Genomic DNA, 27,767 nt, shown 5'->3' on the forward strand with positions numbered 1-27,767 from the left:
ACCCCCTAACCCCACCCTGCACTACATTACGGGCAGGAGGGATCCCAGGCCCTCCTGCCCTCGACGCAAACCCCCCTCCCCCCAACGACCGCCCCCCCAAGAACCTACGACCGCCCCCCCAGCCGACCCGCGACCCCCCTGGCCGACCCCCACGACACCCCCCACCCCCCTTCCCCGTACCTTTCTGTAGTTGGCCGGACAGACGGGAGCCAAACCCGCCTGTCCGGCAGGCAGCCAACGATGGAATGAGGCCGGATTGGCCCATCCGTCCCAAAGCTCCGCCTACTGGTGGGGCCTAAGGCGCCTGGGCCAATCAGAATAGGCCCGGGAGCCTTAGGTCCCTCCTGGGGGCGGGGCCTGAGGCACATGGGCCCAACCCGACCATGTGCCTCAGGCCCTGCCCCCAGGAGGGACCTAAGGCTCCAGGGCCTATTCTGATTGGCCCAGGCGCCTTAGGCCCCACCAGTAGGCGGAGCTTTGGGACGGATGGGCCTATCCGGCCTCATTCCGTCGTTGGCTGCCTGCCGGACAGGCGGGTTTGGCTCACGTCTGTCCGGCCAACTACAGAAAGGTACGGGGAAGGGGGGTGGGGGTGTCGTGGGGGTCGGCCAGGGGGGTCGCGGGTCGGCTGGGGGGGCGGTCGGAGGTTCTTGGGGGGGGCGGTCGTTGGGGGGAGGGGGGGTTTGCGTCGAGGGCAGGAGGGCCTGGGATCCCTCCTGCCCGTAATGTAGTGCGGGGTGGGGTTAGGGGGTCGCCGTGGCCAGGAGGATTTAGGCTCCCTCCTGGCCCGAACAACTAGGGGGGGGGGTCGCCAGGGCCAGGAGGACTTACCGTAAGCACCGTAAGGAGGTAAAGAAGGAGATGTTAGGGCATGTAAAGTAAGGGCATGTAAACAGTACCCGGCGTATAAGACAACCCCCGACTTTGGGGAGGATTTTAAGGTACTGAAAAGTCGTCTTATACGCCGGCAAATACGGTATGTTTTTAGATGTATCTAAATAAAAATAATAACAAAAAATTTATCTTTTTTTATGTCATCTTAGCATATTTTATGCTACAGAACGAATTATTTTTTTTAACATGTATTGTTATGGGAAAACGCGTTTCACATAACGAACTTTTCGCATAACAAACTTGCTCCTGGAACCAATTAAGTTCGTTGTGTGAGGCACCACTGTACTAATTTTTATCCCAGTCACATAGAAAAAAAGGAAAAAACTCCCCAACATATCAGTCCATTGGGCCCTTAATTTTTGAGATGGAAGGATTTTGCTATCTTGGGGTCCCTTTTACTAAAGCTTATTGCACACTAATGGTCATTAGCATGTGTAAAAAGGGACCCTTAGCTTTTATATAATTACACCCTCATATCTATAGAGAAAGAACAGCTCATTTTATCAGATCAGGATTACAATATCTTTGTCTTTTAGACCAGTGGTTCCCACTTTGGTCCTGGAAGACTTCTAGTCAATTAAGTTTTCAGAATATCCACAATGAATATACATGGAATAAATTTGAATGGAATGGCACTTTTCTAGAGCATCTGATTAAGGATTATCTAATAACTGCCATATGCAAATTATTCACTGGTACATGTGAGGTGACATAGACAACATTCTTTTGAAAATGCCCCTCTAAGTCGGAATTGAGACGTCCTGCTCATAACATCCAAAAAATACATTCATCTCACAGCCATTTTCGAACAGCAAAAAGATTGGGCTTCCTGTTTGAAAATAATTGAGATAGATGTTCTTGCACTGAAAACATCCAAAATGAAGAACCATTTTAAAATATGAAATGTCCTGAATAAGAACATCAAAAAGCAGGGTTTGGCTAGACTTTAAAACAGAACCCGGGTACAAATCCCACCTTCATTCATATTTATGCTATTGTGTGAGTCCTCTACAAACAGATAAAAACCTAATGATACACCACTGCAATAATCAGGATGTTTGCAGGTGTCTTATAAATTCAGGTACAGTAGATATTTCTATAAAAGAGTTAAAGTGGAAGTTATACTCATTGTTCAAAGTCTACTGCACTGACCACTAGCCATAATATCTGAAGCTGTCACTCTCACTTTCACTTCTTAGGTGAAGTGGACGTGGCTCAATAACCCCTGGTAGATTAAGAATGGGTCATGCCTAAATCCCTCCAGTCATCAGCTATTCAATCTGGGCACCTTTCTGTACCCTGGACATGACTGACATAGGTTTACATAAAAACATCCTCCTTTTTTGCCTCGGATGTTTCTTCCCGCTCCATCTTCACTTAAAGATGTTCTAATTTTGGGCCCGGTCTAGTCCTGTCCAAAACATACCTCCAACATGCCCCCTTGCTATTTGGACAAAGTGTAGTGTAAAACATCCAACTTCTGCTTCTTGAAAATTGCAATTTGGACATTTTTGGCAGAAGACTTTTTTTGGCCATTTTGAGACATTCCTCTGTTTCAAAAATAAGCACCTTAGTGGTCTTAATTCAGTCTCTAATGGACAAACATCCATATCATTTAAGTACACCACAACTAATTGACGCTACTTGGTGCCCTTACTGTTTAAGCAGAAAAAAATTTAATGGGTATGTAGAATTACCTTTTCAAATTTTTATACAGTTTCTTTATAGCAGTGCTGTGGCACATTTGTAAAGCAATGTGAGGAGGCTGGCATTAACATTACTTCCATTGCATCAGTACTATGAATAAACAAGAGCTTTCGTTTACCATCTGATCAACTCATTATATGTTATCAGCATGAAATTTACTAGAAAAAAATGATTCTAAAAAAATAAATGAATACTTGTAAGCCTAGATTACAAGTATGCCAAAAATATAAATTCATTTAGAGCTTACTCATAGTGGTTTTCTGTCTCTTACTGTAACTGGTACATGTATATCCATTCAATAGCTTTATTGTATATTATAGTATTTTGTTCTGGACAGCTGCTAGAGAGGCCCTGCTGAATTGGTGTTTCTCTTCCATGACAAACACCTATTAAGCAGTCAACATAAACCCTTCTCGTTACAACCTCTGACATCACCCTCAGGGCACATGGACACAGAACAGCAATTGCTGAATTACGTATGAAAATTATAGCCTTATTGCCTATACAACTGGAGGTTTAGCTCTGACTCCTTTTCCAGGCAGCACTGCTATAAAGAAGCAATTCTTTCATGGTACAAAAAAGCACAGTACACCATTGTAATCTAAGAAACAGTCACTATTTATGTACTGGACAGCCTTTCTCACAATAGTGCTAACAGTCTAATGGTGCAGAAGGTATTATTTTAGCAGCTGTAGAGAAAGTCATACATAGTATACACAAATAGGGATAAGCTTATAGGACACAAGATTAGCCTATAGGTTTATGACACAGCTACTCTGTTTTCTTAGTTTAACAAGCAGGATTCATAGGTGGGGACCATGTATTTAATGTTAATAAAAGCATCTTCTCCTCCATAGCGTTCAAAGGCTTCCAGGGTCTCCTGAATCAGGTCTCCAATATTTTCACGTTTCTGTTGGCTGTAGTCAATGCCATCTCCAGTATTAACTAAAATAAATTAAAAAGAAAAAGAAAGTGTTAGACAGTTTCCTGAATAATTTTGTAACCACTATATGTAGACCAAATCTATTATTTAAACAATGCAATAGAAAGGCTTGGGTCAGCTGACATCATTTTGAAAGATTGTGTCGGTGGGACAGGAGCAAGTAAGGATTACTCTTGCTGCCTTTTGGACCACAAGGATAATGAGATAAGCTAAGACTAGAAGGGGTTTGGGGGAGGTGCAACTTGGGGAGGGCAGGGAAATTTACATTTGGAGCATACAGTAATTCTGAGAGAAAGATGGGACAGAGTGTTAGATCTTGATCAATAGCACTTTTTATGAATATTTACATGCCAGTGGTTTTTCTGTGAATTTTAACCTTGCTACTAAAGGTCATTAGATATTTGAGCCAGAGGGGTTGTGCTGTATGTTAAAGGGACTTATTTCCCTATGACAACTCATAGGTGATAGGGGTTTGACACTACATGTTTCTGCAGCCAGGTAGGAGGAAACGTTTTGTAGGATTTACTAAACTGTAGTATTCAGATACTTGTTTAGTAGATACTGCGGTAGTTTCTTTGTGGTAAAAGAGTGTATAAATGCCTTGTTTTACTGCATCTTAGTAAATAGGCCTCAGAGTGAGGCCAAGCAAATAACAGAGGACACTACAGACCTCATACCAATCAGAGCACAGGCCCGTTACTGGGAGCCAGTTGACATCTTCCACAATTGGGTAAGAATCTGGTGGAACAATGGAGGAAAAGTTGCTAAAGAAAATGGGGGAGGTCAGTCTTGTTTAAAGGTAACTTTGAAGTATTTCTAACATGTTTAGTTATAAAGTCTAAAATATTTTTAATTTACACTAGTGCTTAGGGGAGGATTAAGGCATAGACAAACTAGGCATGTGTTAGAGGAAGGGGAGCTACTAGATGTTCTCAGAACTTTAGGGTTGCCCACTCTTGGGCTTGTTTCAGGAACGTAGATATTTTTGCATTAATATTTGAAAGCAAATCTAGTATCAGGACATTTTTCAGAATTTAGACCCTTATAGCTTTCCATTCCTGGCACCTTTTTGCTTACAGTGTCACTAGCAGCAGAGACTGGGGAAGTATCTAATCTTAGATGGGAGGGGCTAATCCAAGTGATTTTCCTGTGCTGTGAAAGTAAGATGGGGGACTGAGAACAGATTAGGGAACTGGGCTGACCTTAAAGAGACCCAGTGTAACCAGTGAATGTCCTTGGTGTGTGTGTGTGTGTGTGTGTGTGGGGGGGGTGTTACTGAGAAGAAGTAAGAATGATAGAAGGATGAGAAGATGTGTGAGGGGGCAGCTGCAGGCTAATTGATGGTGGGTTGGTGGGGGAAGAGGCTTATTGACTGAATGATACAGCAGAAGTATGTCTATGTGCATGTGCGTGTCTGAAAAGTAACAGAATGCTTGCATGTACATGTGGGTTTATTTCCAACTGTGTGGGGGTGTGGGGGTGTGAAGAATGCGAGTGTGTGTCCTAATATTGCTTACACCATGTACATCCTTTCAGAGGCTCTAAAGAAGGCTATATATAATGTTCTTCCATTTATGAAGTCCTTTTGGACATAATAAATTTATACCTCAGACTCTTTGGAGCAGTCAACTCTTGGGATATCTGGTTTGTACCACAGCCAATGGAAAGTGAAAATGATTTGCCTTGCTTCCCTGCTTCTCAGCACAGGGCCACATCCTTCAAATCATATGCATGGTTCCCATGCTCACTCTCAACCTTCTACTGCCAGAACACTGAGAACTAGGCCCTGCAGTTTCGCTATTTTTGGAGAGGTGAAGTGTGGCAGTCTGGGAGTAATAAAAGAATAAAGATCCTTGGAATGGGGATGGAATTGGGAAGAGAGCAGGGCAAGCGTAAATGTGACTCTGTGTGTGAGAGAAGAAGAAAATAAGGATATGTAGTAGGGGCCCACAATTTTTACTGACCGCCCTGGCACTGTCTAGATCTTGGTCCCCAACCCTGTCCTGGAGGACCTCCAGGCCAATCGGGTTTTCTGCATAGCCCTAATGAATATGCAAAGAGCAGATTTGCATGCCTGTCATTTCCATTATATGCAAATCTCTTTCATGCATATTCATTAGGGCAAGCCTGAAAACACGATTGGCCTGGTGGTCCTCCAGGACAGGATTGGGAACCACTGATCTAGATGTTGTCAAGGCAGTCCAGGAGTAGAGCCAAATGTTATATGGGTACCGCTGATATGCAAAACAAGGAGAAAAACTGCAGATGCGATGTACAAGGTGTAAAAGTCCAGTCTTTATTGACAGAAGTACTACGTCATCAGTCCATTCAAGGATTCCATGTTTTTATAAGGTTCTCTGTGTTCTCTGTATTAACGTAGAACAAAATCTTTTCCAGAGAAAGGAAAATGGTAAAACCAGAGGACATAATTTGAGGTTGAGGGGTGGTAGATTCAGGGGCAATGTTAGGAAATTCTACTTTACGGAGAGGGTGGTGGATGCCTGGAATGCGCTCCCGGGAGAGGTGGTGGAGAGTAAAACTGTGACTGAGTTCAAAGAAGCGTGGGATGAACACAGAAGATTTAGAATCAGAAAATAATATTAAAGATTGAACTAGGCCAGTTACTGGGCAGACTTGTACGGTCTGTGTCTGTGTATGGCCGTTTGGAGGAGGATGGGCAGGGGAGGGCTTCAAATGGCTGGGAGGGTGTAGATGGGCTGGAGTAAGTCTTAACAGAGATTTCGGCAGTTGGATCCCAAGCACAGTACCGGGTAAAGCTTTGGATTCTCGCCCAGAAATAGCTAAGAAGAAAAAAAAAAAAAAAAAAAAAAAATTTTTTTAAATTGAATCAGGTTGGGCAGACTGGATGGACCATTCGGGTCTTTATCTGCCGTCATCTACTATGTTACTATGTTACTATGTTACTATGTGTTTATGTACCATTTCATGCCGGACTCCTGAGGAAGGAATGTTTTCCGAAACACAGACTGTGTTGGATCCTATGTACTCATACAAGAGAACCATTTTTTCTGGAATGCTACATTATATTTCTTCCAATAAAGACTAGACTTTTACACCTTGTACATCGCATCTGCAGTTTTTCTCCTTGTTTTAGCCATTTGACTTTTCACTGCAAACCTATTGGATTGTGTTTTTTTTGCTTTGTTTACCGCTGATATTCTGCACTGGTAGCCTGATAACTATCCAGATAGGTTAAGAGAGTAAAATAGCCAAAAGTTATCCAGTTACCAGTGCTGAATATTGGCTGCCTTATAACTGGATATTTAGTGTCAGTTTCTGGATATGGCCCTGCACTCAATATCCGGGGAAAGATGTTAATGCTGACTGTGGTTTTAAGATATCAGGAGGCAAGTGTTTGTGTAGAAAGGGGCTATCTTGCTGTTTTTGTGCATTGTAACAAAGGGAATAGACTTGGTAGATAAGGACAGGTTGTTCACCCTCTCCAAGGTGGGGAGAATGAGAGGGCACTCTCAAAATTGAAAGGGGATAGATTCCGTACATAAGGAAGTTCTTTTTCACCCAGAGAGTGGTAGAAAACTGGAACACTCTCCCAGAGTCTGTCGTAAGGGAAAACATCCTCCAGGGATTCAAGACAAAGTTAGACAAGTTTATGCTGAATCAGAATGTACGCAGGTAGGGCTAGTCTCAGTTAGGGCGCTGATCTTTGACCAGAGGGCCGCCGCGTGAGCGGACTGCTGGGCACGATGGACCCAGTAACGGCAATTCTTATGTTCTTATGTAACAGTTCATAGTTCTAAATATAGTTCATAAACCATGTTCATAGTCCTATTATCTGGGTGCTGGAGAAACGGAAGGACATCTTTTCTTTCAGTAACCTGTTTTCCTCCAGGTGGAAATGCCAAGGATACAAACTGATAAGGCTGGGATAGGCATCTCTCCCAAAAAACCTTCAAGTAGCCCTACAGAAGTACTTCAAACTGCAATAGGAGTGTCACATATTTGGAGGCATCTCTTGTGTTTTTTTTTTTCTTCTTCTATAAACAGGTGTAACAAAGGACAATAGTAGGACATGGATTTTAAGGACTGTTTCATGTTGAAAAACTTGTTGGGGGAAAAGAGTTCAATCCCCTGCTAGTGAAATATGAAGCATGAGAAGGGAACTGTGAGGGGAATGGAGAAGGAAGGGGAGAATTAGCTACTGGGTCCTAGAAAGAGCATCAGGTTTAGCGATAGTGAAAGTCTAAAGCTAGTCTTGTGTAATTAAACAGAGGAATATAGAAGCATTGCATTCTGTCCAATACAATTAGATTCTATTGATGTTTTTTTGACTTTTCTCCCCTTTTACAAAGCCATGCTAGTGGCTGCTGCTGCAGTAACTGCTCCAAAGCCCATACAAATTTACAGGGCTTCAGGGCTTTTGCTGAGTTGATACATGCAATCAATTGAAAATAATGGCTCCTTTTAGGGGTATTAGATTTAAGACATTTTTTTTCTTTGTCCTTCTTTTATTGTGCAGCTACGTTCTGGAATTTTCTTCCTAATACTATCATACAACTGTATAATCCTTTCTTACTCTACAGCAGTTAAGAAGGGTCAGATGCTACTTCTACCAACAATTCTACATGATACTAGTAAAGTCAATTATACTGTCTATACTGGACTACTGCAATGAAACTAATGAAAAAACCCCAGTTGATACAAAACACAGCAGCAAAACTCATATACTACAAATCAAGATTTGACCATGTCACACCACTGTGAGCTCATAGAGCTAGACTAGCTACTGATAGAAAAGCAAATAGAATTGTAGTTCTCTTTTTTAGCTCAGCAAAATCAATTAGTGTAGCCTTTAGAGCCTCTGTTAGGGTTTCATACAAAAGTGTTCTAGCCTAGATCAGTATTTTAGGTTGCATTTCAGGGCATATGAGAAAATCAGATTAGGGCACCAATAACTGAGGAAAGTCTCTGTTTGGTGTTAATTCCCTTCCTCCAGCCCAAAGGCAGAGCTTTTTGATTTTTAGGTTCTTCAGCCAACCAGGATTTTCCTGCTCTTTCTTTTTTCTTCCAGGTGTAAGTACTTCTGCAACCACAGTATGGCTAGGAAATGTAGGATAACCAAAGCTGCTGCTCGGGTTACAGCTTCTGTCTCTGTGCAGACATAAAATGTTACCCTGGTAGAGGGAGTGGTTCCATGTGCAAGCTGTCTTCAGCTTGAATCCCTCTTGAAAGAAGTAAAGGAACTGAGAGAGGAGGTGGCAAGACTGAGAAGCATCCGTGAGAATGAGAGGTACATTGATGAAATGGTTCATGAGGTGTCAAAGATTTCCAGCAGTGGTGAAGAAGAGGTTGTGCTGAGGGAAGACACTGGACTCTGATTACAGAACCTTGCAAAATTGGTACTGTGACTCCACCCGCCCTTTAACTGAAGAATCGGTATGCTGCCCTGGAAGTGGAGGAGATGAGTGCATCCCAGGAAGAAGAGGGACCAAAGCTTGAAATCCCATAAATTACTGGATCCAAATGCCACTTTATGCTACCTTTTAAACATTTTCTCACTGATGCACATTTTCAACTGAGTCCTGTATCATAGTTTCTGGCATGCCGTTAGAAAACAGCTTGGAGTAGACAAGAAAGGAGCTGCTTCATTCACTCTTATACTGGCAGCTAAGGTGTTATCAGGCTATAAGCTAACTGTCATATGAAACAAAATAGAAAAAAGAACCCTATGAAGAAAAGCAAAATGAAAACTGACAAAATAATCAAAGGACAAAAAAATCAGAAGTTCTTTTTGACAACTGAATCATTTAACTATAAAACTAAGAATTCAAAAACTAAGCAAATGTCACTCAGTGCAGTCTTTGTCCCAGCAGTTATAGTTCTGAGAGAAGGAAAAGAATAATGGCTTCTATTATACAGATTTTTTTCTACTGGGAAACCAAATTTCACATGATATACTTCAAAGTGAACAATAACAATCATTTCCTTTTCAAATGTTTTTAATAGCTTCTTAAATTACATAGTAGGTATCAGCAGGTATACTTCTTAACCCTTGGTTGAAGCATACTGTAAAGTTAATTGCTCTAGGACAAAAGTGATGCCTCAGAATGAGAGAACATTTGGGATATAGACTGACTTGGAATGATGGCCTAGAAACTTTATGGTAGATATAACTTTACAATATGATAGCAAGTGCTGTTTGGTCACAGCTGCTGAGTGCAATGCTTTCTCATAGTATTAAAAAAAATAATGTATTGTGCCACTATTGACTATCAGTTCAATGCTACATATTTGTCCTTCTTTATCATGCTGATAAATACGTGAATCAATAATTCAGAGTTCATTTTAAACTGCTGGATTATGGAAGTATCATGGCTTGTCTTTAGAACTCAGAAAAACTTGGCATCTTCATATGGATATCCAGGTGTATATATTCTTACAGCTCCTCTTCTTATTCACCACCAATAGAATCTGACATGCCAGGCCCTCCAAATATTAAGCACGAGAAGGAAATTGTGAGGAGAAGAGGATAGAGGAGGGGAAAGACTAGGTACAGGGTTCTAAACTGAAGTCCAGAGAAAAAATAAGGAGTGGGCTGATCCAGTACCTTAAGAACATTATTCAACTTTGCCTAGGAGGCCACATTTGAAACTAGACTCCCTCATTTCATAAAGCTGCGTGCCCAAATTTGCGACTAGCATGCAAATTTGCATGTATAATTTATAGAATAAGATAATTTGCATGTAACTTAATCTAATAATTAGATACTAACTGGCATTAACTAGTTATTGGCTATAATGGTGTTAACTGGCCCTAATTGACAGTTATACACAAAAGTATCCTTAGTTGAGATTCTATAAGTTGCACTGTGTGCAACTACAAGGGGAATGTGGACCTGAGGGAACATGGGTGGGTTGGGGGTGTGCCAAGCAGTTAAGTTCACATGGTATAGAATTTTTACATCTACATCTACAGCCTACAGCAGACTTGAGCATTTACAGCAACTATTTGGCTGGCATATGTTCATGTTTAAAATATCCATATATCGAACTTGTTCCCTTTTCGAGACAGGTCCCAAAGATTGCCAGCTAGATCCTCAGATGCACCACTCCACGTTCAATTCAATTTCATAATGTTACGCTTAATGTGCATTGTCTTCACCGGATCCAATTTTATAAATATACAGTGGTGCCTCACACAACGAACTTAATTGGTTCCAGGAGCAAGTTTGTTATGCGAAACGTTCGTTATGTGAAACGCGTTTTCCCATAAGAATACATGTAAAAAAAAATAATTCGTTCTGCAGCATAAAATATGCTAAGATGACATAAAAAAAGATAAATTTTTGGTTATTATTTTTATTTAGATACATCTAAAAACATAATTGTTTTTTAAAACAACACACATTTTTTAAATTTAAAGACAGACTAAGTAGAGTCTAATTTTACAGTGAGAGAGGGCAGAGTCTCAGCGGCAAAAACTGGGACTTAACTGTTCATTTTTTTTTTTTTTTCTACCGTGTTTCCCCGATGATAAGGCAGGGCCATCAAATAAGACAGCCCCCCCTTTTTAGAAAAAAATGTAAAATAAGGCACCCCCCCGCAAATAAGCCACCCACCGATACCTGCGCTTACCCGAATCGGGTGGTACGGTGGGTGACTCCGTGTGGTCCCTGGCACCCCCGACACGATCGGGGCAAGAGGGAGCTCAAGCCCTCTTGCCCCCCCGACTCCCCGACACGATCGGGGCAAGAGGGAGCCCAAGCCCTCTTGCCCCCCGACTCCCCGACATGATCGGGGCAAGAGGGAGCCCAAGCCCTCTTGCCCCCCCGACTCCCCGACACGATCGGGGCAAGAGGGAGCCCAAGCCCTCTTGCCCCCCCCCGACTCCCCGACACGATCGGGGCAAGAGGGAGCCCAAGCCCTCTTGCCCCCCGACTCCCCGACACGATCGGGGCAAGAGGGAGCCCAAGCCCTCTTGCCCCCCCGACTCCCCGACACGATCGGGGCAAGAGGGAGCCCAAGCCCTCTTGCCCCCCCGACTCCCCGACAATATCGGGCCAGGAGGGAGCCCAAGTCCTCCTGGCCACGGCGACCCCCTAACCCCACCCTGCACTACATTACGGGCAGGAGGGATCCCAGGCCCTCCTGCCCTCGACGCAAACCCCCCCCCCCCCCAACCCCCCCCCCCCCCCCCCCAAGAACCTCCGACCGCCCCCCCAGCCGACCCGCGACCCCCCTGGCCGACCCCCACGACACCCCCAACCCCCTTCCCCGTACCTTTCTGTAGTTGGCCGGACAGACGGGAGCCAAACCCGCCTGTCCGGCAGGCAGCCAACGACGGAATGAGGCCGGATTGGCCCATCCGTCCCAAAGCTCCGCCTACTGGTGGGGCCTAAGGCGCCTGGGCCAATCAGAATAGGCCCGGGAGCCTTAGGTCCCTCCTGGGGGCAGGGCCTGAGGCACATGGTCGGGTTGGGCCCATGTGCCTCAGGCCCCGCCCCCAGGAGGGACCTAAGGCTCCCGGGCCTATTCTGATTGGCCCAGGCGCCTTAGGCCCCACCAGTAGGCGGAGCTTTGGGACGGATGGGCCAATCCGGCCTCATTCCGTCGTTGGCTGCCTGCCGGACAGGCGGGTTTGGCTCCCGTCTGTCCGGCCAACTACAGAAAGGTACGGGGAAGGGGGTTGGGGGTGTCGTGGGGGTCGGCCAGGGGGGTCGCGGGTCGGCTGGGGGGCGGTCGGAGGTTCTTGGGGGGGGCGGTCGTTGGGGGGAGGGGGGGTTTGCGTCGAGGGCAGGAGGGCCTGGGATCCCTCCTGCCCGTAATGTAGTGCAGGGTGGGGTTAGGGGGTCGCCGTGGCCAGGAGGACTTGGGCTCCCTCCTGGCCCGATCGTGTCGGGGAGTCGGGGGGGCAAGAGGGCTTGGGCTCCCTCTTGCCCCGATCGTGTCGGGGAGTCGGGGGGGCAAGAGGGCTTGAGCTCCCTCTTGCCCCGATCGTGTCGGGGAGTCGGGGGGGCAAGAGGGCTTGGGCGCCCTCTTGCCCCGATCGTGTCGGGGAGTCGGGGGGGGGCAAGAGGGAGCCAGGCGGAGAGAGGGCAGTTAAGCGCAGTGCCTGCGCGGAAGGATGCAGCTCGGGCGACTTCGTTGTGTGAAACGAAGTTCGTTGTACGAATCAAGTCATAAAGTTCGTTGTGCGCAGCGTTCGCTGTGCGAGGCGTCCGTTATGCGAGGCACCACTGTACTTAATACTCCAGGTTTAACTTTATAAATATATAAATATATAGATTTAAATTTTAACGTATCTTTTAGTTCGCGGTCTCTCTTTCTTAGGGACTTCCTTTTGCCAACATGTTTCGCTGAAGACAGCTTTTTCAAGGCCGGGTTCCTAATAGATAAATGCCATCCATCTAGACCACGCTTTTCAGTGAATCAAGCGTGGTCTAGATGGATGGCGTTTAACTATTAGGAACCCGGCCTTGAAAAAGCTCTCTTCAGCGAAACATGTTGGCAAAAGGAAGTCCCTAAGAAAGAGAGACCACGAACAAAAGATAAGTTAAAATTTAAAAATTAAATCTATATATTTATATATTTATAAAGTTAAACATGGAGTATTAAATGTATTTATAAAATTGGATCCGGTGAAGACAATGCACATTAAGCGTAACGTTATGAAATTGAATTGAACGTGGAGTGGTGCATCTGAGGATCTAGCTGGCAATCTTTGGGACCTGTCTCGAAAAGGGAACAAGTTCGATATATGATTAGTGATGAATAATTATTGAGCAAAATTTATGAATGAAGTGCAGTTAGCAGAACTGCAGAGGACCCCCATAGTTGTGGGAGGATGACAACAGCATTAGCTACTAAGGTAGAAGGAAGATGGAGAAGGAACACTTAGGATTGGGCTTTTCAAACATGTTCTGGGGACCTGCAGCCAGTGCAGATTTTCTGGATATTGATATTGATGGGTGGTATATAAAACAAAAATAAAACTTGAAACTCAGATATCCGCAATGAACATGCAGGAGAAAAAAGTGCATATCTTGGGTCTCCAATGCATGCATATTTATCTCCTGTAGTTATCCTGAAAACTTCACTGGCCATAGGGACCCAGCACACTTGGGGTAAGGTAGTTAAGTCTTAGCTATGTTAAATTTAAGATAGTGATGAGATATCTAGATGGCAATGCTTGACAAGCAGGCTGTGATATTGGACTGGATTCTGGTTCAATGTTCTAGTACTTGATATTCAACTAGAAGCTGTTTGGTAAAAATGGTGGTTGACAATTAACAACATTTATACATTTTTTGATTGGGCTCTCTCCTTTTTTCCCTGTGTTTTTGTCCATCATTTGATGTTATGCATATTTATATGCAGAAGAATGCTAGGGATATTATTCATATTGCAACAAATCCCTCTTCCAGAGCCTTAACTTACTTGTTTATGAACATTTAGAACTTGTCCCAATATGAATTGTATACAGATTAGCATAAATACAGAATCATCTAATCAACCTTATTGGACAACACATCTAGAGGGAAATCATAGATAAAGTGAAAGCTGCTAAATGGTACAGTTAAAAACAGATGGGAGCACTGATGCATTTCCACCTAAGAATCCAATTCATCTGCAGTAAATTTTACATGACATAACAAAGCTAAGGAAATTATGATTTCTGAGAATTTTATTAAAAAATTTCATAGCACTGAATATTGGTGAAGCATAGCTGACAAAATTATTCCTTAAATGACTGGCAGATTGGTAAACTGACTAAAAAGTATCTGAGAGGGTCAGGCAATGATAAGGGAATATGAGTGATTCAGAAGTATGTGAAAAAGCATTCCATAATTTTTTTGATTAGACACTGCACATGTTGATAAGAGCAGTGCTTAGCTTAGGTTTATGCTACATTTTGCATTAAATTTTACCAAAGAGATCGTTTTAGCACTGTAGCCAGCTGCCAAATATTCTTCCCACATAGTTACATGCTGCATAAGGAAATGGTGAATTCACTGAGAGGTTAATCCATTTCAGCATCTATCAGGACAGGATGGATGAGTCAGACATATTTCCTTAGCACACCTAAGACTAAGAATACTATCAGGAATGCCTTGAACTACATTGATAATTAACCAAAAGACTTTAGGCTGTATGAATGTTTAGAGAGCTTTATTTTGTTTTCGTATCATATTATATATACATGTATACACACACGCAAAGAAGATATTATTTTATACATAAAATATGTTGCATCTTGAACATTGATCTGGTTATTGTTTATAAGTCAAGATTTGATTTTTTTTGACTTGGTAGGTACCTAGCTTCAGTGTATATTAAAAACATGTATATTAAGACAAAACTAAGCCTAAAAGTAAAGGTTTTTTTTAATAGAACTTGCTTCAAAGCTCTAATTCTTACACATAGAGCCTTTTATTCTCAGCAACCCAACTATTTGCACTCTCTGACAATTCCTTATGTACCAATAAGAACCCTAAGATCTATTCAGGATAACAGAGTAGTACTCCCATCAGCAAACAGGGCAAGGTGGGAATTTACAAGAAATTAAGCATTTTATTTTATTGCACCATATTTATGGAATTGTTTGTCACATGATTTGAGGCTGGAAGAAAAAAATTAAGGATTTGAAAATTATGTTAAAGACCTTATTCTTCTGTGAAGCTTTTGGGAAAGATGCAATTGAATCTGAACTAATCCACATTTTCTAATGGACTTTTGGGTTTTCAGTTAGTTTCCTGTGATTTGACATTGGTACAAGATGTATTTGTGTATTATTATTTATTTAAGTATTTATATACCACTTATAACCTAAGGGGCTCATAATCAAAAAACAAAAACGTCCAAAAAGTGGCCTAAATCGTCCAAGAAAGATCGTCCAAGTAAGAACATAAGAACATAAGCATCGCCTCTACTGAGTCAGACCACAGGTCCATCATGCCCAGCAGTCCGCTCCCGCGGCGGCCCTCCAGGTCAAATGACCTGTAAGTCATCTATTACTCTAAAGCATTCCGTATTGCATAGTACCCCTCTATTTGTACCCCTCAATCCCCTTTTCCTTCAGGAACCTGTCCAGTCCCATTTTGAATCCCACAATCCCCCTTTGTTCTACCACTTCCTCTGGAAGCGCATTCCAGGTGTCCACCACCCTCAGAGTGAAGAAGAACTTCCTGGCATTTGTTATGAATCTGTCTCCCTTCAACTTTTCCAAGTGCCCTCTAGTTTTTGTTTCCCCGGCCAGTCTGAAGAATCTGTCCCTCTCTACTTTCTCTATATCCTTCATGATCTTGTAAGTTTCTTTCATATCCCCTCTAAGTCTCCGCTTTTCTAGGGAGAAGAGCCCCAACTTCTCTAATCTCTCAGCATACGAAAGGTTCTCCATGCCCTTTATCATTTTTGTTGCTCTTCTCTGGACCCTCTCAAGTACCACCATATCTTTCTTAAGATACGGCGACCAGTATTGAACGCAGTACTCCAGATGCGGTCTCACCATCGCTCTATACAGTGGGAGGATAACTTCCTTGCTTCTGGTAGTGAAACCCTTTTTGATAATGCCCAACATTCGGTTCGCCTTTTTCGAGGCCGCAGCGCATTATGCCGCTGGTTTCATTGTTCTATCTATAATAACCCCCAAATCCCTTTCTAGGTTGCCTTCCCCCAATAATATCCCTCCCATCGTGTAATTGCACATTGGGTTTCCTTTTCCCATGTGCATGACTTTACATTTCTCCACATTGAAGCTCATCTGCCATTTATTTGCCCACTCACTCAGTTTGTCCAGGTCCCGGAGAGTTTTGTGTCGTCCGCAAATTTTATGATTTCGCACTTCGTCTCTGCTTCCAGGTCATTAATAAATATATTAAACAGCAGCGGTCCCAGCACTGACCCCTGCGGGACGCCACTCGTAACTTCTTTCCCGTCAGAATACTGACCTTTCACTCCTACTCTCTGCTTCCTGTTTGCCAGCCAGTTCCTGATCCATCTATGTATGTCCCCTTCCACTCCGTGGTTCCACAGTTTCCTTAGTAGGCGCTCATGGGGCACCTTGTCGAAGGCTTTCTGGAAATCCAGGTACACTACATCTATGGGTTCGCCTTTGTCTAATTGTTTGCTTATCCCCTCGAAGAAGTGCAGTAGGTTCGTTTGGCATGATCTACCATTACAGAAACCATGCTGGCTAGTTCTCATCAGTTTATTTTTTTCAATATGCTCATTGATGCTGTCCAATAATCAAAGCTGGTTTAAACGTATCTAAAACTAGCTTAGGCCTTTCTCCTGCCTCTGAATGCCTAGAGCGAAAAGAAGTGTTTTTGGAGGATGAGAAAGGGCGGGAGGTGGGCCGACCAAGACTTAAGGCTCCTTTTATCAAGGTGCGCTATGGGGGTTAGCGCATCGGACATTTCATCACGCGCTAACCCCCGTGGCATGACAAAAAACTAACGCCTCATCAATGGAGGCATTAGCAACTAGCGCAGCAGGCAGTTGAACGTGCGGTATTCCGCGTGTTAAACCGCCTACCGCACCTTGATAAAAGGAGCCCTTAGTCGTACAGCAAGTATAACCAAAAGTTTAAGAGGTTGTCCAGTCGGAACTTATACGTTTTGACTTAGACCAAGTCATAACAGGTATAAGTTCTGAATAGGGACCGTCGAGCTGATCGCGGCTGCTGCAATCAGCTCAGCAGCCCCAGAAACCTGCCTACCCCCCGCCGCGATTGAACAATTTCTTATAGCCTCCAATGACAGAAAAATTCCAAGTACCCAATGGTATTTACTACATGGTCACACATCTAATAGAAAAAGCCTTCTTCCATACACTCACTCATATCATCCAGTAGTCACTGCATCATTTCCTCAGCACATCACTCATAGAGTTGTAGTTAAAATGGCAATGATCCACAGTAGAAAGTCAAGTAAGATTAGTGCGTTGGAAAAAGCAGCACAAATATTATACCAGTGCAAGTTCTGTAGGGCACTTGCAGAGAGATCTCACTTGTACCTTCATCAAATATACAACAGTCCTTAATGAGGATGGAAATCTTAACAATCAGAAAACAAATGGAAAAATCTAAAAGTTGATTGTGCTTTGAGAGATGATTCAGCATTTAGTATATGTACAATCTGGGGAAAAAGCAATCTGAAAGTTTGTTTAGGGCTCCACATGTGGTCAAAGCGGCTCTGTTCAGATTTATACAATAAACAGGCCTATTCAGAAATTGCCTTCACAATGTTGGCTAGAATTTATGTAGAGAAGCCTGCTGTCTGTTTTTTTCTCTCTAGATATGTGCTTGATGTTTGTAGAACCTGAAATTTATAATTAAACACTCCTTTGCAATTTATAACTTAGCTTGCATTTTAACCCGATCACAGTTTTTGCTAGTCAGTGGTCATCTTGTGTTGTTTAACACTTTTGCTCACCCCTTACTTTGCTTTCAACTGACATATTTGGCTTATCTGTTCTTTTTGCATGGTCCTGTTTGATATGCATAGTTCTATATACACATGATTTCCTTATTCATGAATTGTTTGGTTTTATATATCATCTATTCTATTTTAAGTAAACATTCAAATGTTTTTAACTATTTAAGAATATGATTTATATGATTTTATTATGAATGTTGGTTTGATTTAGTTATGATTTTATTTGCAGATTTATCTAAAATGGTGTAAGTGGGTAAATAAATAATAAATATTTGATGCTCCACTTTTATCTCAACGGAAGAAAAGCCTCAGGTTCTATCTTAATGCATAAATGCTCAGACCTCCTCCACCCACAAAAACTTCCGAGGAGAATGTGCTATTACCACTATTCAATTTTAGTGCAGGACTGAGCTACACAGCTGCCTCTGAACTGTGAAGATACAAGTGATATTTAAACAATAGCCAACGTTTCATGGTGTAAGACCGTTTCTTCAGGGGATATTGACTTTCACTTTCCCACATAATTTGAGTTGCTTGCTTACTCGCTCTCACTACTCTATTGCAGATTTTGGTGTCATCCGCAAAGATGCAAATTTTACCTGACAGCCCTTCAGCAATATTGCTTATAATTTTTTTTTTTTTAAAAAGAACAGGCCCAAGAACTGAACTTTGAGGCAAACCACTGGTAACATCCCTTTCCTCAGAAAGCTCTCTATCAACCATTACCTTCTGTTGCCTCCACTCAACCAGTCCCTGACCCAATCCATCCTTTTGAGCCAATACTGAGGGCACTCAGTTTATTTATTAGACACCTGTGTGGAACACTGATAAAGGGTTTGTTAAAATCTAAATACACCACATCTAGTGTTCTTGATTTACACAATCTCTGGTCATCCAGTGAAAGAAATTGATCAGATTTGTCTAACAAGACCTGCCTCTAGTTAGTGAATCCATGTTGCCTCAGGTTCTGTAATCCACTAGATTCTAGAAACATCACTATTCTCTGTTTTAAAAGTGTTTCCATTTATTTACTTACCACAGAAGTCATACTTTTTGGCCTGTAGTTCCCTACTTCTTCCTTCCACTTTTATGGAGAGGAACCACATTCACCCTTTCTCCACAACTTTGGTACCACTCCTTACTCTAGAGCACAGTTCTTCAACCACCGATCCGCGGACCGGTGACGGTCTGCAAAAAAATGTTGCCGGTCCGCGAAGGATTCGGGTCCCCAGCCACAGCAAAAAGTGCCGGCGTCAGCTGACGTGCAACTTCCTGTTGCCGTCGCTATGCCGACTCTCCTGCCTTCCACTTCCTACTCCTGCCGCGTATGTCTCCGCACCCCAGACAAGCAGGGGCAGCTTTGTGTGCTTTTAACTTCAGCACACAGCTGCCCCTAGGCAGTATTTTAGCGCGGTTTCATGAGGCAGCCTCGGGGCCTTTGATAGGCCGGCCCTTATCGCATCATCAAAGCAGGCCAGCCTACCAAAGGCCCTGAGGCTGCCTCATGAAACCGCAGCTAAAATACTGCTTAGGGGCAGCTGTGTGCCGAAGTTAAAAGCACACAGAGCTGCCGCTAGCCTACATAGAGGAAACATTTGCTGGAGAGGAAAGGAGGGAAGGGAGTAGGGGTGCTCCTGGACAAGGGAGGGGAAAGGGCAACTGCTGACAGGGGAGAAGGGAAAGGGAAGGGACGAGAGTTACTGTTGGATAAGAGGAGGAGGAAAGGGAGAAGGGATGCTCCTGGACAAGGGAGGGGAAAGGGCTACTGCTGACAGGGGAGAAGGGAAAGGGAAGGGACGAGAGTTACTGTTGGATAAGAGGAGGAGGAAAGGGAGAAGGGGTGCTCCTGGACAAGGGAGGGGAAAGGGCTACTGCTGACAGGGGAGAAGGGAAAGGGAAGGGATGAGAGTTACTGTTGGATAAGAGGAGGAAAGGGAGAAGGGGTGCTCCTGGACAAGGGAGGGGAAAGGGCTACTGCTGACAGGGGAGAAGGGAAGGGACGAGAGTTACTGTTGGATAAGAGGAGGAGGAAAGGGAGAAGGGGTGCTCCTGGACAAGGGAGGGGAAAGGGCTACTGCTGACAGGGGAGAAGGGAAAGGGAAGGGACGAGAGTTACCGTTGGATAAGAGGAGGAGGAAAGCGAGAAGGGGTGCTCCTGGACAAGGGAGGGGAAGGGGCTACTGCTGACAGGGGAGAAGGGGAAGGGATGAGAATTACTGTTGGATAAGGAGAGGAAGAAAGGAAGAAGGTACTGCTGGACAGGGGAGGAGGAACATTGGAAGGAAACAGCTGGCAGGGAGATTAGAGGAGGGGAAGGAGTCAGGATGGAATGGAGAGATCAGATGAGGGAAAGGGGAGAGACAGAGGAATGACAAAGTAGAAAGAGATTGATGCTGGGAAGGGGGATCAGATGAAAAATAAGGAAAGAGGGACAAAGATGCTAGATCTGGTGTAGGAGAGAGGGGCATAGAAAGAACGCAGATACCATATGGAAGGGGGAGGGTAGAGGGCAGACAGTGGATGGAAGAGGCAGATGCTGGATTGAAGAGATAGAGGGCAGACGCTGGATGGAAGAGAGTGAAAAGAAGATGAAAGCAGAAACCAGAGACGACAAAAGGTAGAAAAAAATAATTTTATTTCTATCTTGTGATTAGAATATATCAGATTTAAAATATGTATCCTGCTAGAGCTGATGTTAGACATAACTGGGGAGTGCAAAGCCCAGGCAATGCGTCTTTAGCTTCCAGCTGGCTTAGGGCTCTTTCTGACCAGGAGGCAGTTGCCCTAGTTCCACTCCCCTAACACCATTCCTGCCATGTGTGACTGTGGTATTCTGTTAGCATGATATTTGTGTAGCAATCTGTAATAATTTGGCTTATTCAGTTTTCTTGATAGTAGAGGGGATATATATGAAGGGGAGGGGAGATGGAGGTTTTGTTGATCCTTGCCTTGTATTATTTATATTTATAAAATGACAATTGTACAGAATATTGTTTCTTTTTATACTTTAATAAAATATGTTCAATATAAAATCATAACTATTTGAGGCTTGTGCGGATGGGATCAGATGGTTAATGGAACCGAGCTCGCGGGGATGGGGCGACAATGGGGTTTTTAAAAATTTCAGTCTTATTAGTTTGCCGGTCCACGAAATAATTATTTTATTTCCGCCGGTCCATAGGTGTAAAAAGGTTGAAGAACACTGCTCTAGAGAAGCATTGAAAATGTCAGCCAGCGGAAATGTCAGAACTTCTCTAAGTTCCTTGGATGTATACCATCTGGCGCCCATCATTTTGTCCACCTTTAGTTTAACTAGCTCCTCATGAACACAATGCTCTAAAAATGAATCAGGAAGGTCTACCACTTGTAATCCACATCCTACTGGCAAGACAGTTTTTCTTGACTGCAATCATAGATCACATAAACAATCAAGAAAATTGCTGTATATTGTACAAAGATGCCAATATGATACAAGATGTTGAAACTACAGTAAAACCTTGGATTGCAAGTAACTTGGTTTGCAAGTGTTGCAAGACAAGCAAAACATAGTAAATTTTAACTTGATATAGAAGCAATGTCTTGCAATACAAGTACATACAGTATACACACATCACAGCTGAGCCGATGGTGCTTCTCTCTCTGATGCTACGAGTGTAGTGACTGTTCTAAACGAGCAAAGTCTTGCAATACGAGTACATACAGTATACACGTGTCACATCATCACAACTGAGCCAATGGTTCTTCTTTCTCTGACGTTGTGGGAGTGTAGTGACTGTTCTAAATGAGCGAGGTCTTGCAATTCAAGTACATATAGTATTTTGTATTAAAGTTTTTGGGTTGTGGAACGAATCGTCTGAGTTTCCATTATTTCCTATGGGGAAATTTGCCTTGATATATGAGTGCTTTGGATTACAAGCATGCTTCTGGAACTAATTATGCTCGCAATCCAAGGTTTGACTGTATTATGGAAATTTTTAGGAAAGGGTTTTTGTCGTTATGATCAAGAATATCTCAGCTGACTACCTGGGCTAAGGGAAAATACATACTCATGTATCTCTCAACTTCATTGCTGTATAGTTAAACAGGATATTACCTATCCAGAAACTTCTAGAAACACATATGTGGAATATCTTCTTTAAACACACAAGCAATCTACAGCACTCAAAAAGGGCATCAGGAAGATGTTGCTTAATGCTGTTGGTTTCTAGAAGCTTTGAGGTAGATATTCAAAATAATTTAACCAGTCAAAATAGGTTGTTCCCATTTATATCACATTGACTGGCTCTGCTGCTAAACTGAACCATGCCACTCAATATCAGCTGTGACTGCCCTGGCACTATCCGGTTAATGTAGGGGTGTTCTTGGGGTGAAGTCAGGACAGAACTGGAACTTATTTGGTTAGCGCTGATTTTCAGTCTGCTAACTAGGTAGGAACTCAGATAAAGTTAAGACAGAAAAAAAGGATACCTTAATTTTATTTACTTAGTTATCTGGGCATCGGTCTGAATATCAACTGGCACCTGGATAAATGTCAGTGGCCACCCATGATCCAGATATTCATAGCTGGTGCCTGTATTAGGCCTGACATTCAATATTCAGGTCTAATTCAGGCCACGGCTGTCAACGGCATTAAAACCACTGACTGCTATGGACTGAATATTAAAGGATTTATTTTAATGAAGATGTAATTATTAATAATTAGGTATATAACTATGACACACTGAAATGAAGCTAATGGCCAAAAGTCCATGAAGTTGATCATATAGGTACAATATCATAAGGAAATATGACCTATTTCTATGTGTCATACTAGAAGACTATTTAGTGGGTAACATGTAAACACTAGTATAAAAGCTATCTGGATACAACCTTATAATTTAAAATGAAAATAAAAGGTCAGCAGTTACATCAATATAATACAATCAGTGATGGCACAGTTGATGCCATTATAACTTTTGTCCTCTAGTTTAATCTAGTTAAGAATCCTAAATACATTGTTATAAGAACATAATAGTTGCCAAACTTGGTCAATCTAGCCCAGGATCCTATTTCTAACTATGGCCAGTCCAGGTAGAGTCCCAAAAAGTAGCAAGATTCTATACTACTAAATCCCAGGGATATGCAGTGATTTTCCCTGTCTACCTTGATATGGCCTATGGACAGTTCCTCCAGGAACCTTTTCAAATCTTTCTTTGAACTATGGGATCGATATACAAAGCAATGTACTTGGCCAGAAATGGCTCCTGGCTAGTTAAATTGTCTGTTTGGGGCTATTCCAGTAAGTGCTGCTCAATATCACCACAGACTGCTAAACCCAATGGACTGAGTTGAAAAAATCATTTCTCCTATTTGTATGTCCCCCTAGTCTTTGTAGTTTTTGAAGGATCCACTTTTGCCCATTCCACACCACTCAGGATTTTATAGACATTTATCATATCTTCTCTCAGCTGTCTCTTCTCCATGCTGAAGTGCCTTCATCTCTCAGCCCAGAAACAGGGGAAGAGGGGGAGGATTAGCCATCATTGTAAAAGACTCTTTTGAATCCACTATCTTAGCTTCGAAATCCTCAGCGAATCTCAAAATTCCTTTATTGTAAACTCTGGTTAGACCAATTAGAAGAGGGCTTAATCATCACGTTATTTTACATCCCTTCCAAGAAATGGTCCACTGCTAAGGATACCTTCTTCGAATTCCTCTTTACGAACTCAATAGTTGGTCCCTACAATCTACTGACTGGTGACCTGAACATCCACCTAGAGCAGGGAGAACAAGGCGACGCCAAAGAATTACTATCCTTTATCACTTCTCTAGACTTCCTTGTGCCACCCCCAGAAAGAACCCACCAAAAAGGACACCAACTAGACCTAGTTACCTTTTCATCAAGCACTCCTCATCCTATCTTAACTTCAGAAAATGAATTAAAACCAACCTGTTTAACCGATTTGTAACCAAGAACTCTTAAACCTTCCCCTGTACTCTTATTCACATGTACTCGATATCCCTACATTGTGACTTTATGAAACCAAAGACTTCATTGTTATTTTTTTCGCTGACTGTCTAGCTCTTCTTCTTGTAAACCGCCTTGAACTACTATGGCTTTGGTGGTATATAAAAATTAAATAATAATAATAATTATTATTATTTAGCTTTTCCTGTTATTAGTACATGTTAATATTCAGCTGCTACAGGCAACTTTTTTACACATCAGCTGTGGCTGTCAAAAAATATCCAGATACTGAGCACTACTATCCAGACAGTGACTGGCACTGAACATCTGGATAAACTTATCCAGATAGTGGCAATATTCATCCGGCTCTCCAGAAAACTTTAAGTAAATTAAACATAATTCCCCCCCCTCCTCCCAAAGTAAATGTGTCTGCCAGCATCCTGAATGTAGCAATGTTGTCATTTCAATAAATACTAAAATCAAATTAATAAATGCTGAGATTATTCAGATTATATTAAAAGTGCTGCATAGCATTGTCCTCAAAAGAAATAAAGATGTCTTTGTTTTCACTTGTTACATTATTAGCATTTCACATATGAAGGGCAGGCATGGCTGAAACAGTTTCATAGATAAAATTTATGGCATTTGAAAACATTATAAAGAAACAATGAATATGATGAAGCTCGAAAAGGAACTTTGTCATGACCAGAAACATTCTGAGAAGTGATTCAAACCTACTGGTATGTATTAGCTACTTGTAATTTGCTTCTGACGCTCCTTCTTTCCCTCCTCCACTCCAGAAAATGAGCCAGAATGGCAGCTGTTAGCTCAGCCTTTCATTTCCAGGAAACATTAGACAACATCAAACGTAATCCATTCTAAGTCCAGGCATTTTCTTTTACATTGAAGTACTCAGATGAAAAGTACAGATTTTTTTCCCCATTTGATAAATGCATTAAATCATTGATGGAAAAATGCAATTTCAAAACTTGTCTGATATTTAAACTTTACATATAATGCTTGGTATAACATGTTCTTATTTTAAAATTTACCTGTGTTTCTGTTAGTAATGAATACCGCAATAAAGTGGTGTCTCACTTATTCCATGAAATCATAGAATTTCTAACATATTAATAATACTATTTTTGTGAAGTGTTCAACCAAAAATGTTCAGTGTTGACACTAAACTGTTGGGACCATCATTGCATTCACCATCTCCAGATTGCACAAGAATGCCTGACAATCTGGAGTTGGTTGGCCTGTCTGGTAACAGTGGTTGTACACAGAGTCCCCTCCTGATGAAGAGTACGAAATGCGAGTCCAGAGTAGAAGTATGTTAAGAGCACAATTATAATTCCACTGTGGTTGCCATGTGAGTTTGAAGCTTTGCTGACCACCACAGATCATCAGGTAACAATTTTTGTAAGAATTATTTTAGAATATTTAACGGCACTTTGGAATGGCAAAGGCAATGATGGTCCCAATGGCAACCCCAGTTTAGTGTCAACACTGAACATTTTTGGTTGTGGGTCTGAGCACTTCACAAAAATATGTTGGAAATTCTGTGATTTCATGGAATAAGCAATACATTTATCACAGAGGAAGGTATTTGATTCCCTAAGCATATATTTTTAGTTAAATAGTCTCAGCCACAAGGTACAAACCTTAGTACCTTCACAGTTTACAGCTATACTATTATAAACTCACAAGCTAGGTAAAATAAGCAGCTAATAATGCCTTTAAAATAGCTTACCAATCTGTATATCCGATGTTTTCCCAATAATTTATGATATTTTCCTAATATATTTCCATTTAGATGGTACAGGCAAAAAGATATACTGTACCAAGAAAAGATCAAGCCTCTATTACAGGGGTAGGGAACTCTGGTCCTCGAGAGCCGTATTCCAGTCGGGTTTTCAGGATTTCCCCAATGAATACGCATGAGATCTATTTGCATGCACTGCTTTCAATGCATATTCACTGGGGAAATCCTAAAAACCCGACTGGAATACGGCTCTCGAGGACTGGAGTTCCCTACCCCTGCTCTATTATCCAGAAGCCCACATCATGGGAGAAAGAGAGGTCATTTATTAAAAGGAAATTATAATACATGTAACAATAAATTTAAGGAACAACTAGCTCCAATCACAGCCTGCACTATATTTTTATTTACATCCAATCTTAACCCCCAGCAAAACACTAAACACAAAGGCCCGGATTCAATGATGTAGTAAGAGGGGTGTGTGTGTGTTTAAAGAAATGCAACTAGGCATATTTTGAGGGATTCTGCTCTGTGATATACTACAATATTTAACTTATAACATTAAATAATCCTCATTTTCTCATACTAAATATTATTAACATAATTTAGAAATCTGCAACATTCATAACTTAAGGTGACACATGCTGAAATTTCAATTTTCAAAGAGCTGCCATCAATTGTAACTCTCTAAGGAAAAGCTTTAGGATACAGAAAGTGTACTGAGGGTGATTAGCACATTTTCAGCTAACAAAGCATCTTTTACATTTGAGAAATGTATGCTAAAGCAACATCACAGTATGAATGCAATACTCCTAAATGTGAAGCCTTATCACTTTTATGTTTCACGTGCCCTTCAGACCCTACCCTTCTATTCAGTAATGCCATTACTGATATACTCTCTCTGCTGGGAAATGTTTGCATCTATTCATTGTTCTATTAATACAATCCTACTTCACTACTGGGGGAAGACCTCTATGGTATGTTACTGTGTTTCCCCCTAAAATAAGTCCTACCCCCAAAATAAGCCCTAGCATGATTTTTAAAGATGCTCCTAATATAAACCCTACCCCAAAAATAAGCCCTAGTTAAGATCAACCCCACAGGCCCCCCCACCTCATTGAATGTCCGTGACACTCCCCAACCCCATCCCTAGTTAAAAAAAAAATAAATTCCAGGCTTCCACTATTTCTGGGCTGCTGTGACCCCCCACCCCGGTGAGACCTGACACACTTACGCTCCGAGGCCTCCTAAAACATCAGTAGCTGCAGCGCTGTCAATGGGCTGTTTCTTGGCCTTCCCTGCCGGGGCTGGGCCTTACCTCTGCAGTATCTTTCTATCCCTCCCTCCCTCCCACCCCTGTGCAGCAGAACCCCACCGACCTTCCCACCATGAAACATACCTCTGCGGCATCCAAAAACAGTGGCGTGATGCAGAAGAGGGAAGGCTCAGCGGGGAAGGCCGCAAAGCAGCCTGTTAAGAATGCTGCTGCTGTTTTTGGATGCCTCGGAGGTATGTCAATCTCACGGTGGGAGGGTTGGTGGGGTTCTGCTGCACAGGGAGATGGGAGGGAGGGATAGAAAGATGCTGCAGAGGGAAGGCCCAGCGCCAGCGGGTAAGGCCATAAAGCAGCACGTTCAGACCGCTGTCACCACCACTGTTTTTGGATGCCTCGGAGGTAAACTTTACTCACTTTACCAGGGCATCACTCAAAAAGAGATCAGGAGATTACAAGTCATTCAAAACACTGCTGTACAAATCATTTTTAACGCTAAAAAATTTGACCACGTAACCCCTTTCTTCAGAAAAGCCCACTGGCTACTTATTTCACATAGGATTACTTTCAAAATACTACTTCTTGCTGTCAAAGTCCAATCTAATCATATTCCATCATTTTTAGATAGGTTGCTAATCCCTTATGATTCACATAGGACACTATGTTCCTCCCAACAATACCTTTTAGTGGTCCCTTCAGTTCGTCAATTATTTTATGACAACACGTAAAACAATCTTCTCTGTAACCGTACCCACACTGTGGAACGCTTTACCTCTGACACTTTAACTTTAAATTTAATCTTAAAACATTTCTTTTTAGAGATGCTTT

At 42.4% G+C, this 27,767-nt stretch overlaps 1 protein-coding gene across 3 annotated transcripts in view; it reads right to left on the reverse strand.

Annotated features, from left to right (window-relative positions):
- Positions 1–3,198: 3,198 nt before the first annotated feature.
- PACRG (parkin coregulated) overlaps positions 3,199–27,767 on the reverse strand; it is a 782,093-nt gene continuing 757,524 nt past the window's right edge. For all 3 annotated transcript variants that reach the window (XM_033939134.1, XM_033939132.1, XM_033939133.1), the window contains one exon: positions 3,199–3,546. In XM_033939134.1, the coding sequence (XP_033795025.1) occupies positions 3,386–3,546 (161 nt within the window). In that variant the 3' untranslated portion in view covers positions 3,199–3,385. The remainder of the gene's footprint in view (positions 3,547–27,767) is intronic.

Source organism: Geotrypetes seraphini, chromosome 3, assembly GCF_902459505.1.
Source record: "Geotrypetes seraphini chromosome 3, aGeoSer1.1, whole genome shotgun sequence".
Lineage (NCBI taxonomy): Eukaryota > Metazoa > Chordata > Amphibia > Gymnophiona > Dermophiidae > Geotrypetes > Geotrypetes seraphini.